The sequence below is a fragment of the Petaurus breviceps genome, unplaced genomic scaffold (genome assembly GCF_028583685.1).
Source record: "Petaurus breviceps papuanus isolate PSGF00001 unplaced genomic scaffold, PetGlider_PUasm1.0 90919, whole genome shotgun sequence".
In the NCBI taxonomy this organism is placed as follows: domain Eukaryota; kingdom Metazoa; phylum Chordata; class Mammalia; order Diprotodontia; family Petauridae; genus Petaurus; species Petaurus breviceps.
This window is the reverse complement of record NW_027187378.1, coordinates 39421147-39441413: the sequence shown is the minus strand read 5'-3', so window position 1 is coordinate 39441413 and position 20267 is coordinate 39421147. Positions and strand designations below refer to the sequence as shown.

Sequence of the window (20267 nt, the reverse complement as noted above, 5' to 3'; positions counted from 1 at the left end):
AAACATTGGAATATGATATACTTCCTTTTGTCCAGAATCTAAAAAATGAGAAAGTTCAATAACCAGAAATGTTTCCTTATGATTAAAAGAAGAATAGAAAAATCGCGTTGTGAGTGGTTAGTCCACTTAACAACTAGTTACAAGAAAACTGAAAGTCAAATGAAATTATATTTTTGTTGTTATTTTATGTTTGAGTTTGCCATTCTTACACTTAAGAGTTCTATTTCTCTTGGGTACTTTACCTGTAATTAGGAATAAACTGCTATTAGGATAGTAGTAGGTGGTCCAAATGAAGCATGACTTTTTTTACTCATTTTTAAAAATCCTCTTTAATAAGTTATTAAACCTAGTAAATCCAAACCATATTGCTGAAAAAATATGCTAAAAAGGCTAAAAGAACAGCAATTATATTAAGACAAAAAACTAAAAAATGTATGTATCTTTGAATAGGGTTGGATTTGACAGGCAAGCCTTTATAGAGTTATTTTAAAAACCAGTTAATCAGAGAGGATTCTGGGAAGATGGCATAGTAGGTCAGAAAACTTTTGGCTCTCCAAATTTCTTCCACAAAAACAGACAGAACATCACCTCAGAGAGAACATAAAGCAGCAGAAATAAACAGGACTCTGGGGCATAGCCAGGCCCTCCTAAGACAACTGGAGAAGACTGCAGGAAAGACTTGGCCTCCAGGGGCAGAGGTTGAGCCTAAGAAGTACAAATACTTCCAGACTGATTCCAATGAATCAAGAAACAACAAACCCTGAGGGCAGCTGGAGGTGGGAGGCAGCCTCAGCTTCAGGAACCTCATAGACACTGTGGGGGGTCTGACATTGACTAGGAGAAGATTGAAGGAACTTCCTCAGTGGGGCTACACCAAGCACAACTGTGCTGACCTGACCCATCCCAGGAGGAGCTAGCAAAGCAGAAATAGAAAAAAAAATCCAATGATCACCACCTGAAAGGAAGGGAAGGAAAACCAAGTTTCATCGCTCCCAGGTTAAGTAGAAAATATTGCAAACAAGAAAAAAAAATTTAAATACCATAGAGCTACAATAAGGATTACACAAGATCTATAAGCTAGTACATTGAAGGACTGTAGGTCTTGGAATACTATATTCATAGAGCAGAAGAGCTGGCATTACCAACGAAGTTAAGTATAGGCCTGAATGAAAAAAAAAATGGACATTTAATGAACTGAAAGATTTTCAGGTATTTGTGACAAAAACAGCAGATTTAATGGAAAATTTGACATATAAGATCAAGGATAAATATAAAGTAAACATTAAAGAACAATTATAAGGGACTCAGTAAGGTCAAATTGTTGACTTATATGTGAAAATATTATCAGTACTTTTATGAGTCATTATTTGGGTAGTTGGAAGAAAAAGCTTCAACTGAGCTATGTATGATGGAGTGGTTCTAAAAAAAATGAGAATGTATAGGGAGAGAGAAAAAGTAGTATTTATATCATAAAAATGAGGCATGAAATTTGTCCATAAAGCAGAAATAGCAGATTAAAAATTTGAATTCAACAATATGTTACTTTTAGGAAACACAATAAAAATGAGAGTTACATACAAAGATAAAATAAAGGACTGGAGTTGAATTTATTATGTAAAAAAAGTAGTAGTAATCATGATCTCAGACAAAGTTGAAGCTAAAATAGATTTAATTAAAAGGAAAAAATAGGAAAACTACACTATTGTCACCAATATTATTCAGTATTATTTTAGAACATTTAAAATAACTAGATAATATAAAATATTTGAGAGTATACATACCAAAAGAGATACAGAAACTGCTTGAACATGAACATAAAACACTTTTTATATCAATAACATCAGACTTTAATAATTGGAATAATATTTATTGTTCATGGGTAGGTAAAACCAATAAAATTTTTTAAAGAGACAATTTTACCTAACCAATCAGTTTATCTGATGCCATCCCAATTACTGTTATACATATATTAGTTATCTTTTAAACATCTTACAGAATTATATTGCAAATCTACTTGGACCAGGAGTTTTCTTTTGATAGTTTCTTTACATCTAATTCAATTTCAATTCAATATAATTGAAATTATATTATTTAATAACTCCCAATTCTTCTTATTAGAGTATTTTTGTAGATAATCTATTTTTAAATTCTCAGTTCTAGTGACATAACTGATAATTTTTGGTTGCAAATTTACTTTGTTCATTTAAAAAATTTCATAATTTGATTTTCTGTCCTTTTTATTTGGATTGAGTAAAAGTTTATCAGCTTTTTTAGTCTTTCAAAATTTTTCATTTTTGTTTGTTAATTCTGTTGTGCTTTTCTGTTTTATTGCTCTTCTCTGATTTCCAAGTTTCCTCTTTTTTCTTATTTGGAGTTTGTTTACTTGTTGATTTTTTAAATTGAAAATTTTGCATTTTGCTCATTAATCTTTTGTTTTTTATATTTTGTTAATGTATGTCCTTAGGGCTTATTTTTTTGCCCAAGAGAAATTTTGGTATTTTGTTTCATCATTCTCATTGCCTTTCATGTAATTATTAATGTTTTTGTGATTTGATCTTTAACTCACTCATTAATCAGGATAAATCTCCATTTAGGAATATGTTTTTTCCTTGTATTTATTATTAATATATTTACTATTATGCCCATTAATTGAGGAATGGATGAATGAAGTATGGTATGTAAATGTGATGGAATACTGTTTGGTTATGAGAAATAAATGAAGGATGATTTCAAAGAGACATGGAAAGACTTGTATGAATTGATGCATTGTGAAGTGAGTAGAACCAGAACAATTTATACTATCATATTGTAATGGGAATGGGAATTTGAAGATCTTCCCTTCCCCTTAATAGACCTAGGGGGGAGTTTGAAGACCTCCCCTGCTTTGAAAGTAAACTCTGCTTCCTAATAGGCTGAATGTAATCACATGGAACTTGTGATGGAAGGAATTTGTTGAAGGGTGCAGCAGAGCTCACAGGAAACTTCCTTGCTATGAAGAAAAACCCTGCCCTCTGATAGGCTGAATGTAGTAACATGGAGCCTGTGGTAGGAGGAGTTTGCTGAAAGGAAGAAGAACCCACAGAGCTGGGAGTCAGAGCCAGAGAGAAGGTGGGAGAGAGAGGTTTGGGAGTAAATATTGATGTTGTATTGGTTTGTGGGAAGCTAAAGGATGTGGCTCTCAGCATTATTATGGCTTCTTAATATCTTTGATACTATGATGGAATTGGCTTACTGGTTTGGAGATTCGCTTTTCTGGTGTCTAAATTTCTAGGTGGGGTGTGGACATAAATATCTAGAGGTAATGAGAAAAAGCCTGGTCATTTTTTAGTAATAAAGTATTTTAAAATAAGGAATGTATATATTTTTTAGACTTAATGCTATATGCACACTTAATAGACTACAGTATAATTTAAACATAACTTTTACATGCATTGGGAAACCAAAAAAAATCATGTGACTCGTTTTATTTCACTTTTTTTTTAAATTGTGGTATCTGGAACCAAACTTGCAGTATCTCCAAATGTATACACATAGTGATTTGCTTAGGGTCACATAGATAGGTGCTTAAGGAAGGATTCAACCTTAGGTCTTCCTGACTCCGAATCCAGTACTGTATCCACTATATTGATATGAATATTTTGCTATAGATAGAACTTTCTTTTGTCCTTAAACACCTTCGTGGCATCAGGCCTTTGGATTTAACAGTTAAGAAAGTAGTTTCAGTAGAGGCTGAAAAATAATGGAGTGAGGAGCTTGAGAAAGTGAGAATGTATTCCTCTTTTTAGGAGATGATATAGAAATTTTTTTTGGGGGGGGAGGAGTTTGGCTGGGCCAAGGACAAATCTATTAGGATAGACAACCTGGATATGTTTGTAGGCTATGAGAAGTGAACTAGTAGATAGGGAGAAAGTGAAGATGAATGAGCAGGGAATGATCATTGTGGTAAAACTCCCAGAAGAGTTGGGAGGGAATGGGAGCTGAGATTCAAGTAGAAACATTGCTGTTGACAAAGAGAAGGGGTATCTTTTCCTGGAGAGTGGTACCAAGGAAGCAAGGATGTGTAAAGAGGTAGACAGGTTTTGAGGTGTTGAATAAGGAAGATAAACAACTTATGATTGATCACCTCATATTTTCAATAAAGAAAATAAGCGATCCATGTTGTAGAGACTAGTGTTTTATGGAGGGTACTAGGTTTGTGTGAGTGCAAGCAGATACGAAGAATTGAGATGAAGAGGTATAGGTGAAAGTGGAGTCTGCTTATCATAGAAGAGAAATTTTAGATGGTATTGTGGAAGGACCAAGCAGGGTAGGAACTTTGGAAGGATAAGACTGAAGTGGATGAGAATCTGTCTATTCTAAATTATAGAAATAAAAGAAGCTGCAAGTAGGAATTTACCAGCTATGAGTAGGAAAGGAAGCAATTATAGTACCATGGAAAGAGTGTTAGATTTAAAGTAAGAATCAGAGTACTTCAATTCAGATTTCTAGCTTTACCCTTTTACTGTGTGTGACCAGGGGCAAAGCACAACCTACTTGATTCTCTGTTCCTTATCATTAAGATTAAGGAGTTGGACTATTATCATTGTCTTTATCCTAGAGGTTCCTGTGATTATTGAGCATATGGTGAGTGTTTCCTCTTCCAAAGAGAATGTTGTTTGTAATGGAAAACGTAGGAATGAACATGGTTAGCAATTAAGATTAATGAGAGACTGCATTTCATTGCCCTCAGTGAGTTCAAGTTACAAGGTCTTCATGTTACATGTCCTTAGAGCAATAAAATGACAATAACTGGTGAGTGTGGCTGAGACTTCTTTATTACTTTTAGTGATTGGTAAGGCTTTTAAAGAACAAAGTAAGTGCCTCAGTATTAGAGGAGGGCAAATATTTCTTTCTTTCTTTCTTTTTTTTTTTTTTAAAGAAAAAGGATTATGGAATCTGCAGACTATAGATCAATGAGATTCACTTTTGTTTTTGGACAGTTGAGGAATACTTAATTTTTTTTTCTTTTTGGTCTCTATTAATTTGTCCCTTTACTTTTAGTTTACAAGATGCAGTTCCCCAGTTCTTTGAGTTTCAAATTTTCTTCTCCTTTCTCCCTTTCCCTCCTTCCTCCCTCCCATAATGGCATACAATCAGGTATAGGATCTGCAGATACTTTCACATTAGACATTGGTCAGGTAATAAAGAAGGATTGTATCAGATGGAATGAACAACGGGAAAGAGGAAACAAAACCAAACGAAAAAGAAAGAGAGCAGGTAATTTACTTCAATCTGCATTCAAACTCTGTTCTTTTTAGTTCTTTCTCTAAATGTTGACATCTCTTTCGATCATGAGTCTTTTGGAGTTTACTTATAGCCCTGCATTTCTGAGAAGAGTTCAGTCTATCAAAGTTGGTCATCACACATATGTTGTATCTGTAATTGTGTACAAATTTTTCCTGGTTCTGCTCTTCTCACTCAGCATAAGTTCGTGTAAACCTCTCCAAGTAAATATGAAGTCCATCTGCTCTTCGTTTCTTAGGGCACAATGGTATTCCATTACATTCATATTCCATAACTTGTTTAGCCATTACCCAATTGATGAGCATCCCCTTAATTTCCAATTCTTTGCCACCACAAAAAGAGCTGCTATAAATATTTTTGTACATATGGGTCTTCCTCCCGCTTCTATGATCTCTTTGGGATACAATCCTAGAAATGGTATTGCTGAGTCAAAGGATATGAAGTTACTTATAGCCCTTTGGGCATAATTCCAGATTGCTCTCCAGAATGGTTGGATCAGTTCACAACTCCACCAGCAATGCATTAGTGTTCCAATTTTTCCACATCCTCTCCAGCATTTGTTATTTTCCTGTTTTGTCATCTTAGCCAATCTGACTGGTGAGATGTGGTACCTCAGAGTTGTTTTGATTTGCATTTCTCTAATCAGTAGTGATCTAGGGCATTTTTCATATGCTTATAGATATCTTTAATTTCTTCCTCTGAGAACTGCCTGTTCATATCCTTTGACCATTCATCATTTGGGCAGTGACTTGTATTCTTACAGATTTGACTCAATTCTCTGAATATTTTAGAAATGAGGCCTTTATCAGAGACATTGGTTGTAAAAATTCTTTCCCAATTTTCCACTTCCCTCTTGATCTTGGTTACATTGGCTTTGTTTGTACAGAAGCTTTTCAATTTCATGTAATCAAAGTTATCCATTTTGCATTTTATAATACTCTCTAATTCTTGTTTGGTCATGAAGTCTTCCCCTCTCCATAAATTTGACAGGTAAACTATTCCTTGCTTTCCCAGATCGCTTACAGTATCATCCTTTATACCTAGGTCATGCACCTATTTAGACTTAATTTTGGTATATGGTGTTAGATAATGGTCTATGCCCAGTTTCTTTCATACTATATTCCAGTTTTCCCAGCAGTTTTTGTCAAATAGTGAGTTCTTATCCCCAAAATTGGGGTCTTTGGGTTTATCAAAGGGTAGGTTATTATAGTCATTGACTGCTGAGTCTTGTGTACCCAATCTATTCCATTGATCCACTGCTCTATTCCTCAGCCAGTACCATGTTTTGATGACTGCTGCTTTATAATACAGATTAAAATCTGGTATAGCTAGGCCACCTTCCCTAGCATTTCTTCTCACTAATTCCCTTGATATTCTGCACCTTTTGTTCTTCCAAATGAATTTTGTTACTATTTTTTCTAGTTCTATAAAGTAATTTTTTGTTAAGTTGATTGGTATGGCACTAAATATGTAATTTAATTTAGGTAAAATTGTCATTTTTATTATATTAGTTTGACCCAGCCATGAGCAATTGATGTTTTTCCAGTTAGTTAGATCTGACTTTATTTGTGTGAAAAGTGTTTTGTAGTTTTGTTCATATAGGTCCTGGGTTTGTTTTGGCAGGTAGATTCTCGAATATTTTATAATTTCTACAGTAGCTTTAAATGGGATTTCTCTTTCTATCTCTTGCTGTTGGATTTCATTAGAAATATACAGGAATGCTGAGGATTTATGTGGGTTTATTTTATATCCTGCAACTTTGCCAGATTTATTCATTGTCTCAAGTTGTTTTTTACTCGATTCTTTAGGATTCTCTAAGTATATCATCATATCATCTTCAAAGAGTGATAACTTGGTCTCTTCTTTGCCTAATTTGGTTCCTTTGATTTCTTTCTCTTCTCTAATTGCTACTGCTAACATTTCTAGTACCAGATTGAATAAGAGGGGTGATGGTGTACACCCTTGTTTTACCCCTTATCTTATTGGAAATGCTTCTATCTTATCCCCATTACATATAATACTTGCTGATGGCTTTAAATACATGCTACTTATTATTTTAAGGAAGGCTCCATTTATTCCTATACTTTCTAGTGTTTTTAATAGGAATGGATGTTTTACTTTGTCAAAAGCCTTTTCTGCATCTATTGAGATAATCATGTGGTTTCTGCTAGTTTTATTGTTGATATGATCAATTATACTGATGGTTTTCCTAATATTAAACCATCCTTGCATTCCTGGAATAAATCCTACCTGATCAAAGTGTATTATTCTTGTGATAAGCTGCTGTAGTCTTTTTCTAATATTTTATTTAAAATTTTTGCATCCATATTCATGAGGGAAATTGGTCTATAAATTTCTTTTTCCATTTTATCTCTTCCTGATTTAGGTATCAGTACCATGTTTGTGTCATAAAAAGAATTGGTAGGACTCCTTCACTAATTTTCCCAAATAGTTTGTAGAGTATTGGAATCAATTGTTCTTTAAATGTTTGATAGAATTCACTAGTAAATCCTTCTGGCCCTGGAGATTTTTTCCTAGGGAGTTCACTGATGGGCTTGTTCAAATTCTTTTTCTGAGATGGGGTTATTTAAGTAATTTACTTCTTCAGTTTAATCTGGGCAGCTTATATTTTTGAAAGTATTCATCCATTTCACTGATTGTCAAATTTATGTGCATACAATTTGGCAAGATAATTCCTAGTTATTGTTTTAATTTCCTCTTCATTGGAGGTAGACTCACCCTTTTCATTTTTAATACTCATAATTTGGTTTTCTTTCTTTTTTTATATTGATTAAAGGTCTATCAGTTTTATTGTTTTTTTTTCATAAAACCAGCTCTTAGTTTTATTTATTAATATAGTAATTTCCTTAATTTCAATTTTGTTTATCTCTCCTTTGGTTTTCATTATTTCTAATTTAGGAATCTATGCTTTGTTCAAGTCCCTAGCTTCTGCCTCTGTTTCCTTATTCTCCACTGAGATTTCAGCTTCAGCAAGTTTGCTACCTATCTTTGTTCAGTCATTAATTTGGAGTTTGTTGCATCTTCTGTTTTGGACTCAACAGTACTCAGGAGGATTTTTGGATCAGATTGGTTCACAGGCCTCCTGGACAGGAACATTATTTGCTAAGTTTACTGGGTTTCCTATAATGCTCCATATCCCATCCCAAATCTCTGTCTTGGACCCTCCTCTCTTCACACATACACTTGGTGACTTCATTAGTATGCATGGGCTTTTTTATATAATTTCTTTTGATTACTGCCAGATCTATATATACAAATATAGTTTCTTTTATGAGTTCCAGTCTCTTATCTCCAGCTACTTATTAGACAATTCAAACTGCATATCTCATAGGCATCTCCATTCAACAAGTACAAAAACAGAAACCATTGTTGTTTTGTCTAAACCTTCAACTCTTAAATTTCTTTCTTGCTGTTGAAGGAATCAAGATCCTTCTAGACATTCAGGTTTATAGCACTGATGATCTCAGTTCCTCACTCTAATTTCATCCCATATACTTAGTCAGTAGCCAAATCTTGTTTTTTATACCTCCACAAAATGTTTTATATACATCTCCTCCCCACTTTTACATACTCACCACCATAATTTAGGTCCTCATTGCTTCTCACTTGAACTATTGAAATAGTCTTATGTTTATTCTACCTCTCTCTCTTTTTTTTTTGGAGGGGGGAAGGCAAGGCAATTGGGGTTAAGTGACTTGCCCAAGCTAGTGTCGCGTGTCTGAGGTTGGATTTGAACTCAAGTCCTCCTGACTCCAGTGCTGGTGCTCTATTCACTGTGCCACCTAGCTGCCCCTATTCTACCTTTCTTAAGACTTACCCCAGTCCAACCCATCTCATTCTTTCTTCCCCAGTGATTTGAGTGCCTAATTTAGTCTTTCTCTACTCCCCATCTCTTGCCTTCATACTAGGGGACTTTAATATATGTATTGATATCCCCTCAGATATCTCAACTTTCCAGTTCATTTTTACTTAGTTATATCCTCCTCTCTACCTCAGCTGTACATAGAAATAGTCACATCCTTGTTCTTGCCAACACCTCTAATTGTTCTCCTTCCTTGTTTACAAACTTGGAAATTCCTTTCATTTGATCTTAACCTTTTATCATTCTGTCTTTCCCTATGCCTTATAACTCCTAATCCATTTCTTTACCTTGATCATAACTTCCTTTCTCAACACCCATTAGTTCTTTCCCAGATAATCACTCCAGTACTGGTTACACTCTCTTCTTTCCTATCTCAACCCTTGTATTAACCAACTCAAGTCTATATTATCCCACATCCTCCATTCCCTGTCCCCTTGTTCTCTTGTTGATGTTACCTTGTCAATCCCCTAAACTGGACTACTCACAACCATCCATATCCTTTTCTCCTGTTTACATGTTGTTGAATGGAGCTGAAGGAAATAACAAAGCCATATTGATTTGACCCACTACAAATTTATATAATCTAATTTTATTTGGTTGGGCAGCTAGGAGGCTCAATGGACAGAACTCTGAGTCTGGAGTCAGGAAGTCATCTTACTGAGTTCAAATCTGGCTTCAGACACTTGCTAGCTGTGTGAACTTGGGCAAATCACTTAACCCTGTTTGCCTCAGTTTCCTCATATGTAAAATGAAATAGAAAAGATGATGGCACTCCAGTATCTTTGCCAAGTAACATCCCTCCCCCCAAAGGGGTCACAAAGAATCAGACACAACTGAAAATGAATAAAAAAATCATCTGGACCCTTATTACAATAAAGCCTGCCTTTGTACTGTCTATCTCCCATATATGGAAGGCCCTCACCACCACCTCTTGGTTTCCTTGGCTTCCTTCAAGTCTCAGATCTCATATCCTGTGTTCTTTAGACCCTGTTCCTCCAACTGCAAGTGTCTTCCTCTTGCATGAGCCTAGTTATTTACATGTGGTCTCTCTCATTAGAATGTGAATTCTCTGAGGGCAGGAAATATCTACTGTGTGTGTGTATCTTCAGTATTTAACAGTATCAGCACATAGTAGCTCTTAAAAATGCTTATTGTGGTACATGAATATAATTTAATGAATAAAAGCATGGAATGATTCATAATAACAGATTGATTCAGAATATGGCAGTCAGAACCAGGAAGACAATATATAAAATTACTTCAGCAATATAAATGGAAAGAACAACATACACACCTAAACAAAGTTGAATAGTACAAAATTATAATGATCAGAGAAGAGGTAGGAGAAAGCATTTCTCCTTGCTTTGTTGAAAAGTCAGGGTACTATGCCTATAGAAGACTACCTATAATGTCAGACTTTTTGTTAGATTGTTTCAGAAAGCTTTTTTCCCCATTCTTTATTATAAGGGATGACTCCTTCGGGGCTGAATGGGATATGGGGAGAGATATTAATGAGAAATATAAGTGATATATAAAAATCAATAACATTTATTTTAAAAAAATCTAATTTATAGATTATGCCCTAGTATTCAGTCTAATCTTTCTAGGTTTATGAATCATTGAAGATGAAATTATGTTCTTATACTTTTAATTACACTTTATTGTAATACTTTGGAAAATTGATATTCCCTATGGGTTTATTTAGTTAACCCAAATATTCAATTAAATGAAATGCCTTATTTTCCAACTACTACTGATAAATTGGGAGTCTACAGGATATTAGAGGTTAAAAATAGCTTTATTCAGTCAAGTTTTAGAGACCATTTGTAGGCATTAAAAAGTGTTATTAAAATAATTTTTGACTTCATTGAATATTCTTTTTTAAGTAATTTTAAATGAGTAGATATAAGATGTTGACCCAAGTATGTATTCTGTGGCATTTGTCTCTTTGCTACGTGGGCTAAAAAATCATCTGATAATAAATTTTAATTGCTATATAATTTAGAATTGATGGATTTTTAAAATTATTGTTAAAGCATTAAAAGAATCATTCCAGTTTTACTTCTATTGCATTCAACATACTTAGAACCAAATTCCAGGTTTTTATTTAGGAAACATATTTTGCACTTTTTGTTAAGAGTAATAAATGTTCATAATTGAAAAAAATATCATTAAAATTGTTCTCATTTATTTTTATATGCTTTTATGACAGGCATCTTATGTCATTACAGTAGAAGGGAAGACATATACTTTGCTCCTAAAACAAAAGTAGGTGGTTAATTTTACTTTTACATCATATCTTAGGTCATATTTTTTTGGATATATCTATTAACTAAAATTCATTTTGCACATGAAAATATTTTTGTTATTTGAATTTTAAAATTTTCTGGCTTTATAACATTTCCCTTTTGTTACTTTGGATCCCCTCACTTCAGATTTCTGTCTTTTTGAGAGCATGAAATTTGAGGATTTAAAATATCATTATCTTTAACAGATATTTGAACCCTGTGCATATAATGAAATAGTAAGTACCTGTGGAAAAAGTGTGTGGAGACACATCAAGAGGTAGATTTTCTCTTTTGATGCTCTTATGAGGTTAACCTATTTATGGCATAATATTTAGAGTAATTAAGTTTTTAAAAGAAAAAAATACTAATTGATGTATATGTAATGTATTGGATTTGAATTTAGAGGATCTGTGTTTGAGTCCCAACTCTGCCATTTCACAGCTATATGACTTTGGACAAGGCTTGTTGAACCTTAATTTCTTCTCTATATAAAGGAGGTCATACTGTGTACTATCACCTACCTCATAAGAGATAATGGAATTTGAAAGTGTTTTATAAACCATAAAGCTATATGAATTTCAACCATTAAATTAATGGAAGACCAATAGTACTTAGTTTTTTATTTCGATGTATTTGTAATCTCATTGATAATAGTACTTTCTCCATGAAGCATATTGCAATCTTTTCATGCTTTCTTATACTTAAAATTTTTTTGCCTATTTCTTCCTATGAATTTCTGATAAGGGGTCTACCAAGTATTCTAATGGACTTTTCCAAGTTCTCTTGACGTGCTTTGTATAGCAATGTATCATTCAGACTTTTTATTGGTTATCCCTCACTATGGATCAAATGACTGGCCACTTTCTTTTTTTTGGTTGTGTGTGTGCGTGTGTATTTTGATGAGATTCTATATGCTGCTTCTCTTGTAAAGTTCCTGGTTGATATTTTGTTGTAGTCTGTTGTAACCACAGCTATCATATGACCCCTCCATTGCACTTTGGGTGTTCCACAAGCTTAATTCTTCAGAGACTGATATCCTATGTGTGAAGGGTAGAGTTGACAAATAGGAAAAAGTGCTTGTGGCTGCAAGGAAGCAGAGTGAAGCTCAGGAGAACACTCACTATGCATCTCCCTAGATCTTACCACCTTAGAAGTACCATAGAGTCACAATCAGAATCACACAAAATTTAGCAGCTACCACTGTAAAGGAGCAGAAGGCTTGTAATATGATATTCCAGAAGACAAAGGAGCTAATATTAAAACCAAGAATAACCTACCCAACAAAACTGAGTGTAATCTTTCAGGGGTGGGGGATGGACATGTAATGAAATACAGGACTTTCAGATATTTCTGATGAAAAGTCCAGAGCTGGATAGAAAATTTGACATTCAAACAAAATATTCAAGGAAATAACAAAAGATAAACATGAAAGAGAAACCATAAGGGGCTTAATAAGATTAAACTGTTTATATTTATGTATGTGAAGATGGTACACGTAGCTCCTAAGAACATATTATTAAGGCATTTTAGAAGGGGTCTACATAGTCAGAGGTTATGACTGTGAGTTGATTATGTTGGTAGGATTTCCAGAAAAAAATAAAGAGGTGAGAAAGAGGGATGCACTGGGAGAAGGGGGAAGGGAGAAGTAGAATAGGGAAAATTAACTCACATAAAAGAGGTATACTAGGAAAACCTTTTACAATGGATGATGGTACTTTTACAATGAGAAGATAGGCAATGCTTGAACCTCACTAATATCTAAACATTTAAAGAAGGAAAAGTATATTACAAACTCCGTTGGGCTTAGAAATCTGTCTTATCCAACAGGGAAGTAGGAGGGAAAGAGGATAAAACAAAGGGGTGGGGGTGATAAAAAGGGCAAATTAAATTAGGAAGTGATCAGAAACAAAACAGACTTTTGAATAGGGCCAGGGTAAAAAAAGGATAAACAAAAGAAAACAGGATAGAGGGAAATACACAGTAATTATAACTGAATGTGAATGGGATGAACTCATCCATAAAATGGAAGAGGAGAGAAGAATGAATTAGAAATCAGAATCCAACAGTATGTTGTTTACTTGAAAAATAAATCGAGACAGAAACACACACACACAGAAGTAAGGGGCTAAAACAGAATCTATTATGCTTTAGCTGAAGTAAAAAAGATAGGGACAACAATCATCATGTCAGACTAAGCAGAAGCAAAAAATAGACCCCATTAATAATCAGATAATCATAAACTATATTTTGCTAAAATGTACCATACACAATGAATATCAATACTAAACATATATACACCAAATGGCATAGCATTCATTCTTTATAGTCTCTAGTTATATGTTTATGTTCTAAAACTATTGATTAATATGGCTGACACATAGGGTAGTTTCCCTATTTTTCCTTTTGATTAAATCTGACTTTAGCTTTAACTTTGAGATCATGATTACTATCCATCCTTTTTTACATAAATTCTTCTTCTGGCCTTTATTTCATGTTTATGTGTATCTGTCTTTTTTATAGCATTTCCTAAAAACAACATATTATTGAATTCAAAATTTTAATCTGCTATCAGTTCATCCCCATTCATATTCTAAACTATAATTACTTGTATATTTTCCTCCTCCTTATTTTCCTCACTATCCTTCTTACTCTATTAATATCCCTCTACATTCCTCTACTTCTACCCACTACCTTGCCCTCTTATTCCTTAACCTACCCCTCTCCAAGAATCCTTCCCTTATCCTCTTCCTCTATCATATCCCCTGAATTTAGAATTTTTTCTTTTCCTTGGAGGGAGGGAGGTGAGGCAATCGGGGTTAAGTGACTTGCCCAAAGTCCCACAGCTAGTAAGTGTCGAGTGTCTGAGCCTGGATTTGAACTCAGTTCCTCTTGACTCCAGGGTTGGAACTCTATTCACTGCACCACCTAGCTGCCCCAATTTAGATTTTTATACCCTTCTAAATATATATGCTGTTCCCTCTTTATCTCATTCCTATTAAACTATATACCCTTCTATACTCCACTATACTATTTCCTATCCCGTCCTTAATTCTCTCCCCCCTCCCTATCCCCTTGTCCTCTTATTTCTTTCTGAATTTAGAAGATTTATATATATATATATATATATATATATATGTGTGTGTGTGTTTGTGTGTGTGTATGTATATATATATATATACATACATATGATCTATATCTATGCATTGCTCCCTCTTTAACCCATTCCTGATGAGAGTAGTGTTCTAGAACTACCTGCCTTCCTCCCCCATCTGATACCTCTGTATCAGTTCTTCCTCTCAAACCTCATTTATATGAAATAATTACTCTTTTTGCCTTTTCCTACATATTTTTTATTTTTAGAATCACATCATACTCAGCTCTACCTCCCTCTTTCTTTTGAACTACCCAGTTACTAATGACTATCTTAGATATACAATTGACATTTCCTTGTATAAAAAATAAACAATTTGTCCTTATTGAGTCCCTTGTAATTAGTCTTTAATGTTTAACTTATATTTCTCTTGGATCTTGTATGTCAAATTTTCTATTTAGTTTTGGTCTTTTTGCAATAAAATCTTGAAAGTCTGTCAGTTCATTGAATGCCCATATTTAAAAAATGTTCAGGATTATATTTAATCATATACTTATCATACTGGGTATGGTATTTTCAGCTGTAACCCCAGTTCTTTTGTATATATATATATGTGTGTGTGTGTGTGTGTGTGTGTGTGTGTGTGTGTGTGTGTGTGTGTATAGTGTTCCAAGACCTGCCGTCTTTTAGTATAGTCACTGCTAGATCTTGTGTAATTCTAATTGTGGCTTTGCCATATTTGTTTTTTTTTTCTTGTTGCTTTTAATATTTCCTCCTTAACCTGGACATTTTGGAATTTGACTGTGATATTCCTGTAGGTTTTCCTCATAGGATCCCTTTCAGGTGGTGATTGATTGATGAATTTTTTCTATGTCTACTTTCCCCTCTTGTTCTAATACTTTAGGACATTTTTCTCTAATTATTTCTTGTGTTACTGTATTAAGATTCTTTTTTTAAATTACTGTAGCTTTCAGGTGTCTAGTTATTCTTGTTTTCTCTTCTTGATATTTCTTTTCCACATCAGTTATTTTTCTTATAAGATATTTCACATTCTCTTCTATTTTTTCATTATTTATATTTTGTTTTATTATTTTATTTCTTGGTCTCTTATAACTTCACTGGCTTCCCCTTGCTCAATCCTAATTTTCAAGGATTTGTTTTCTTGAGATTCTGCATCTCCTTTTTTATAATCTTGTTGTTTTTCTTGGATTGTTCTTACTTTAATAATATTCCTCAATCTCTTATTTGATTTTTGAAGTCTTTTTTGAATTTTTCTATAAATTCTTTTTGGGTAGATGACTATTTGATGTTATTCTTTGGGGTAGGAGAGGGTTTTTTTTTTTTTTGCTTCAGTATCCTCTTTCTGAAGATGAACCCTGGTCTTCTATATTCCTGTAGTAACTGTCTGTGGTTGGGTTCTTTTTCCTTTGCCTGCTTATTAAAAAAAAAAAAGTAGTTTATTATTATAATCGCTTCTAATCCTGGGATATAGTAGCTAGTGCCTCTGGCCTCAGGTCCTTCTTACTTTTATTTTTTGAGCTTTGTCCTGGGCCTGACCTCTGCATTTCCTTCCCTCTCCAAACCACAATTAGGCACCCCTAGCACACTGTGCTGGAAATGTTCTTGCTCCCTGTGGGCTCTCCGGTGGCTATGACCTTCAGTTCTCCCACTCTGCATTCACTTTGAGGTGCTATTTTGTCTTGTTTGTGAAGGAAATCTGGAGAACTTGGAATTTTCTGACCTATTCTGCCATCTTCCCAGAATCCTCTCCTCCATAGCATTTATTCTTAAAAGAAAAATTGAATTATAAGAGGAAATAGACTGCAAAACTTTATTAGTGGGGGACCTCACCTTTTCCGTCTCAGAACTAGACCACAAAATAAGAAAGAAGTTAAGGAGAAAAATGGAATTTTAGAAAAATTAGCTATGAGAGACTTCTGGAGAAAATTGAGTGAGTATAGAAAGGAATATACATTTTTCTCAGGTATACATGGTATCTTCATAAAAATAGGCCATATATTAGGACATACACATCTCACAAATGTAGAAAATCAGAAATATTAAATGCATCCTTTTCAGAATGCAATTAAAGTTACATTCAATAAAGAGCCTTGGAAGCACAGCTTAAAAATTAATTGGAAACTAAATAGTCTAATCCTAAAGAGTGAGTCGGTCAAAGAACAAATCACAAAAACAATAATTTCATTAAAGATAACAACAACGAGACAACAAATCCAAATTTTTGCGATGCAGATAAAGCAGTACTTAGGGGGAAATTTTATATCGCTTAATGCTTACATCAACCAAAAAGGGAAAGAGCAGATCAAGAAATTAGGCATGCAATTAAAAAAGATTAGAAAAAGAACAAATTAAAATTTCCTAATCAAGCACAAGAATGGAAATCCTAAAAATCAAAAGAAATATTAATAAAGCTGAAAATTAAAGAAAACATTGAACTAATAAAAGTAGGTTCTGGTGTTTGAGAAGCAAATAAATTCTTCAGTCTAGTTTTCTTTCTAAAAATATCTTAAATGCTTTTTTATTATTGAACATCTATCTTTTGTCCTGTATTACAAATTTCAACTTCGCCTGCCTTCTGAGCTCCATTACTTTTTTTTTTTTTATAACACATTATTACTTTCTCTGCTCCTTTTTTCTAGGGGGTAGCAATTAGTCTTGCCCTTTCTTCTGTATTTTAAGGTCTTTCTCCTGATGGCTTGTATAACTTGTTTCTGAACTGAATTGTTAAATTTAACCACTACATGTCTCAGACTTTGAAGCCTGTTTTTTTTTTCTTCTGAAGACAATCTATGAATTCTTGCTATTTGAATTTCATTTTCAATGTTTAGAAGTTCTCTTTTATTATTTCTTATATTATGGTGCTGTTCTATTTTTTTTGTCCTGTTGTGTTTTTCTGGGAGACTTTTGATCCTTACATTTGCTCTACACATCTTGTTTTCAAAATCTGTATGTTTTACATGCACAGTGAACATATTTTCTTTTAATGTTATTATTTTTTGCTCCTCTTCTTTTAGATTGTCTTTCCCTTCTCTTTACTTATATTCCTAATCTGTTTTCCTCTCTTTTGTTTCTTTGGTGAAGTTTGCTGTTGCAGATTCAAATTTTTCAGTTCTATCCATTACTTTTTTTCCCAAATGCTTTATTAACTTCTGATTTACATCATTTGTTTCTGCTAGATTTTGAGTTACAAATTTTCTCCCCGTTTTTCCCTTACTCACCGCCCCAAAATAGCAGTCCCACAGGATATCCCCTCCTCCAGTCTGCTCTCTCCCACATTTTCTCCCATATCTCTTTCGACTTTTCCAGTGGATCTCTATGCCCCAGTGCCTGTATATCTTATTTCCCAATTAAATATAAAATAGTATTAATAATAGTGTATACACACACACACACACACACACACATATATATATATATATCTGAGTATTTGATTTTAAAACTTTGAATTCCATATTCATTCCCTTCCTCCCTTGTCTCCCATGCTTACTGGGAAGATAAGCAGTTCAGTATAGGTTAGACATGTGTGCCTAATGCAAAACAATAACATAGTAGATATATTGTAAAAGACTGACTATATTTCCCTCCCCCTAGCCTGCCCTCCCTTCCATCATCCCTCCTCTCATCGCCTTCCCCCTACTCTCCTGTAGGGTGAGATACCCTATTTAGTGTGTATTTCATTCCCTCCCCAAGCCAAATTCAATGAGAACAAGGTTGACCCCGTTTGCCTTCCTATTCTTCCCCTCCATTGTAACCATTTTCCCTTGCCTCTTCTATATGAGATAGTTTACCCCATTCTATCTCTCCCCATCTCCTCTCATTATATTCCTCTCTCACCTCTTAATTTCACCTTTTAAGTATCATCCCTTCCTGTTAAATTGGTCCTGTGCCCTCTATCTATGTATACCTGTAAACATATATACATACATTCACATATGTATTTATATGCCCATATACCCTCATATATAGACATATATATACATACATATATATATATATTTCTATTCCATTTCATAAATTACAATGATTGTTTTTCCATGTAGGAATGTAAATAGTTCAACTTTGATAAGTTCTTTATCATTTCTTTTCCATGTTTACCTTTTCATGTTTCTCTTGCTTCTTGTATCTGAATGTCAAATTTTCTATTCAACTCTGTTTGTTTCAACAAGAATGCTTATAAGTCCTCTATATTCCACTGAATGACCATATTTTCTCCTGAAACATGATACTCAGTTTTGCTGGGTAGGTGACTCTTGGTTTTAATCCCAGCTCCTTTGACCTCTGGAATATCATATTCCAAACCCTTCAATCCCTCAGTGTAGAAGCTCCCAGATCCTGGGTTATCCTGATTTTGTTTCCACAATATTCAAATTGTTTCTTCCTGGCTGCTTGTAATATTCTCTCCTTAATCTGGGAATTCCGGAACCTGGCTATAATCTTCCTAGGATTTTTCTTTTTGGGATCTTTTTCAGGAGGTGATCGGTGGATTCTTTCAACCTCTCTTTTTCCCTCTGGTTCTACATCAGGTTAGTTTTCTCTGAGAACTTCCTGGAGGATGATTTCTAGGTTCTTACTTTGATCATGGCTTTCAGGTAGTCCAATAAGTTTTAAATTATCTCTCCTGGATCTATTTTCCAGGTCAGTGGTTTTTCCCATGAGATATTTCACATTGCCTTCTATTCTTTCATTTGTTTGGATCTATTTAATGGCATCTTGATTTCTCATAAAGTCATTAGCTTCCATTTGCTTCAGTCTAATTCTGAAGCAATGTTTCTCCTCATTGAGCTTTTGAGATTCTTTTTCCATCTGACAAATTTGGCTTTTTAAGGCATTCTTCTCCTCATTGCATTTTTGAACCTCTTTTTGTCATTTGAGTTAGTCTATTTTTTAAGGTGTTATTTTCCTCAGTCAGGCTGTTGATTCTCATTTTATAATTTTCTTGCATCCTTCTCATTTCTCTTCCCAATTTTTCCTCCACTTCTCTTATCTGCTTCTGAAGGTCCTCTATGGCCTGTAACCAACTCATATTTTCCTTGGAAGCTTTTGGTGCAGGAGTTCTGACTTTACTGTCTTCCTCCTGTTCCATGCTTTGATCCTTTTTGTCCCCAAAATAGGAGTCTAATTTTGGATTTTTCTGTTTGCTTTATTTCCTTTGCCTGGTCATGTTGCCACTCAATTACTTGACTTTTGGGCTTTTTGCCACAGTAGGACTCTGCTACCAGACAGGGGAGCTTCGTACCAAATGCTGGGGTTTTCTCAGCTGCTGGAGGTATTAGTTGAGTGCCCTTGCTGAAGCCTCCACATGCTCTGGCAAGCTGGACACACACCCCAGGACCTCCACCCTAGACCGCAATCCAGATCCAAGCAGGTTAAAGCAAGAGCGATTACCCCTCAGACTGGTCACTTGGTCACCCTACACTCTGTAGGCCAGGAGCTGAAGCTGCCACATGGGGGCTGCTGCACAGCCATGGCAGTGGCTTCTCATCCTGGGGGCAAAAGCCAATGTATTCCCAACTCATGGGTCCCAAAGTCCACACCGCACTGACCTCTCTCTTTGTCCTTTACATCCATATGTTGATAATTCTGGAGATGGCCACAGCTGCTGGTGATCTGAAGTCTCTCTGGCCGGTGGCTGGTCAGGCCCACCCTGGGGCTATAACCTCCAGCTCATGTGGGCCTGGGCTCGGCTCCCAGAGCGCTGAGC

At 34.6% G+C, this 20267-nt stretch overlaps 1 protein-coding gene across 1 annotated transcript in view; it reads left to right on the top strand.

Annotated features, from left to right (window-relative positions):
- Positions 1 to 20267, top strand: part of ADAM2 (ADAM metallopeptidase domain 2) — a 128414-nt gene that overhangs the window by 37673 nt on the left and 70474 nt on the right. Inside the window, exon 3 of the mRNA XM_069075979.1 lies at positions 11379 to 11434. Within this exon, the coding sequence (XP_068932080.1) occupies positions 11379 to 11434 (56 nt within the window). The remainder of the gene's footprint in view (positions 1 to 11378; positions 11435 to 20267) is intronic.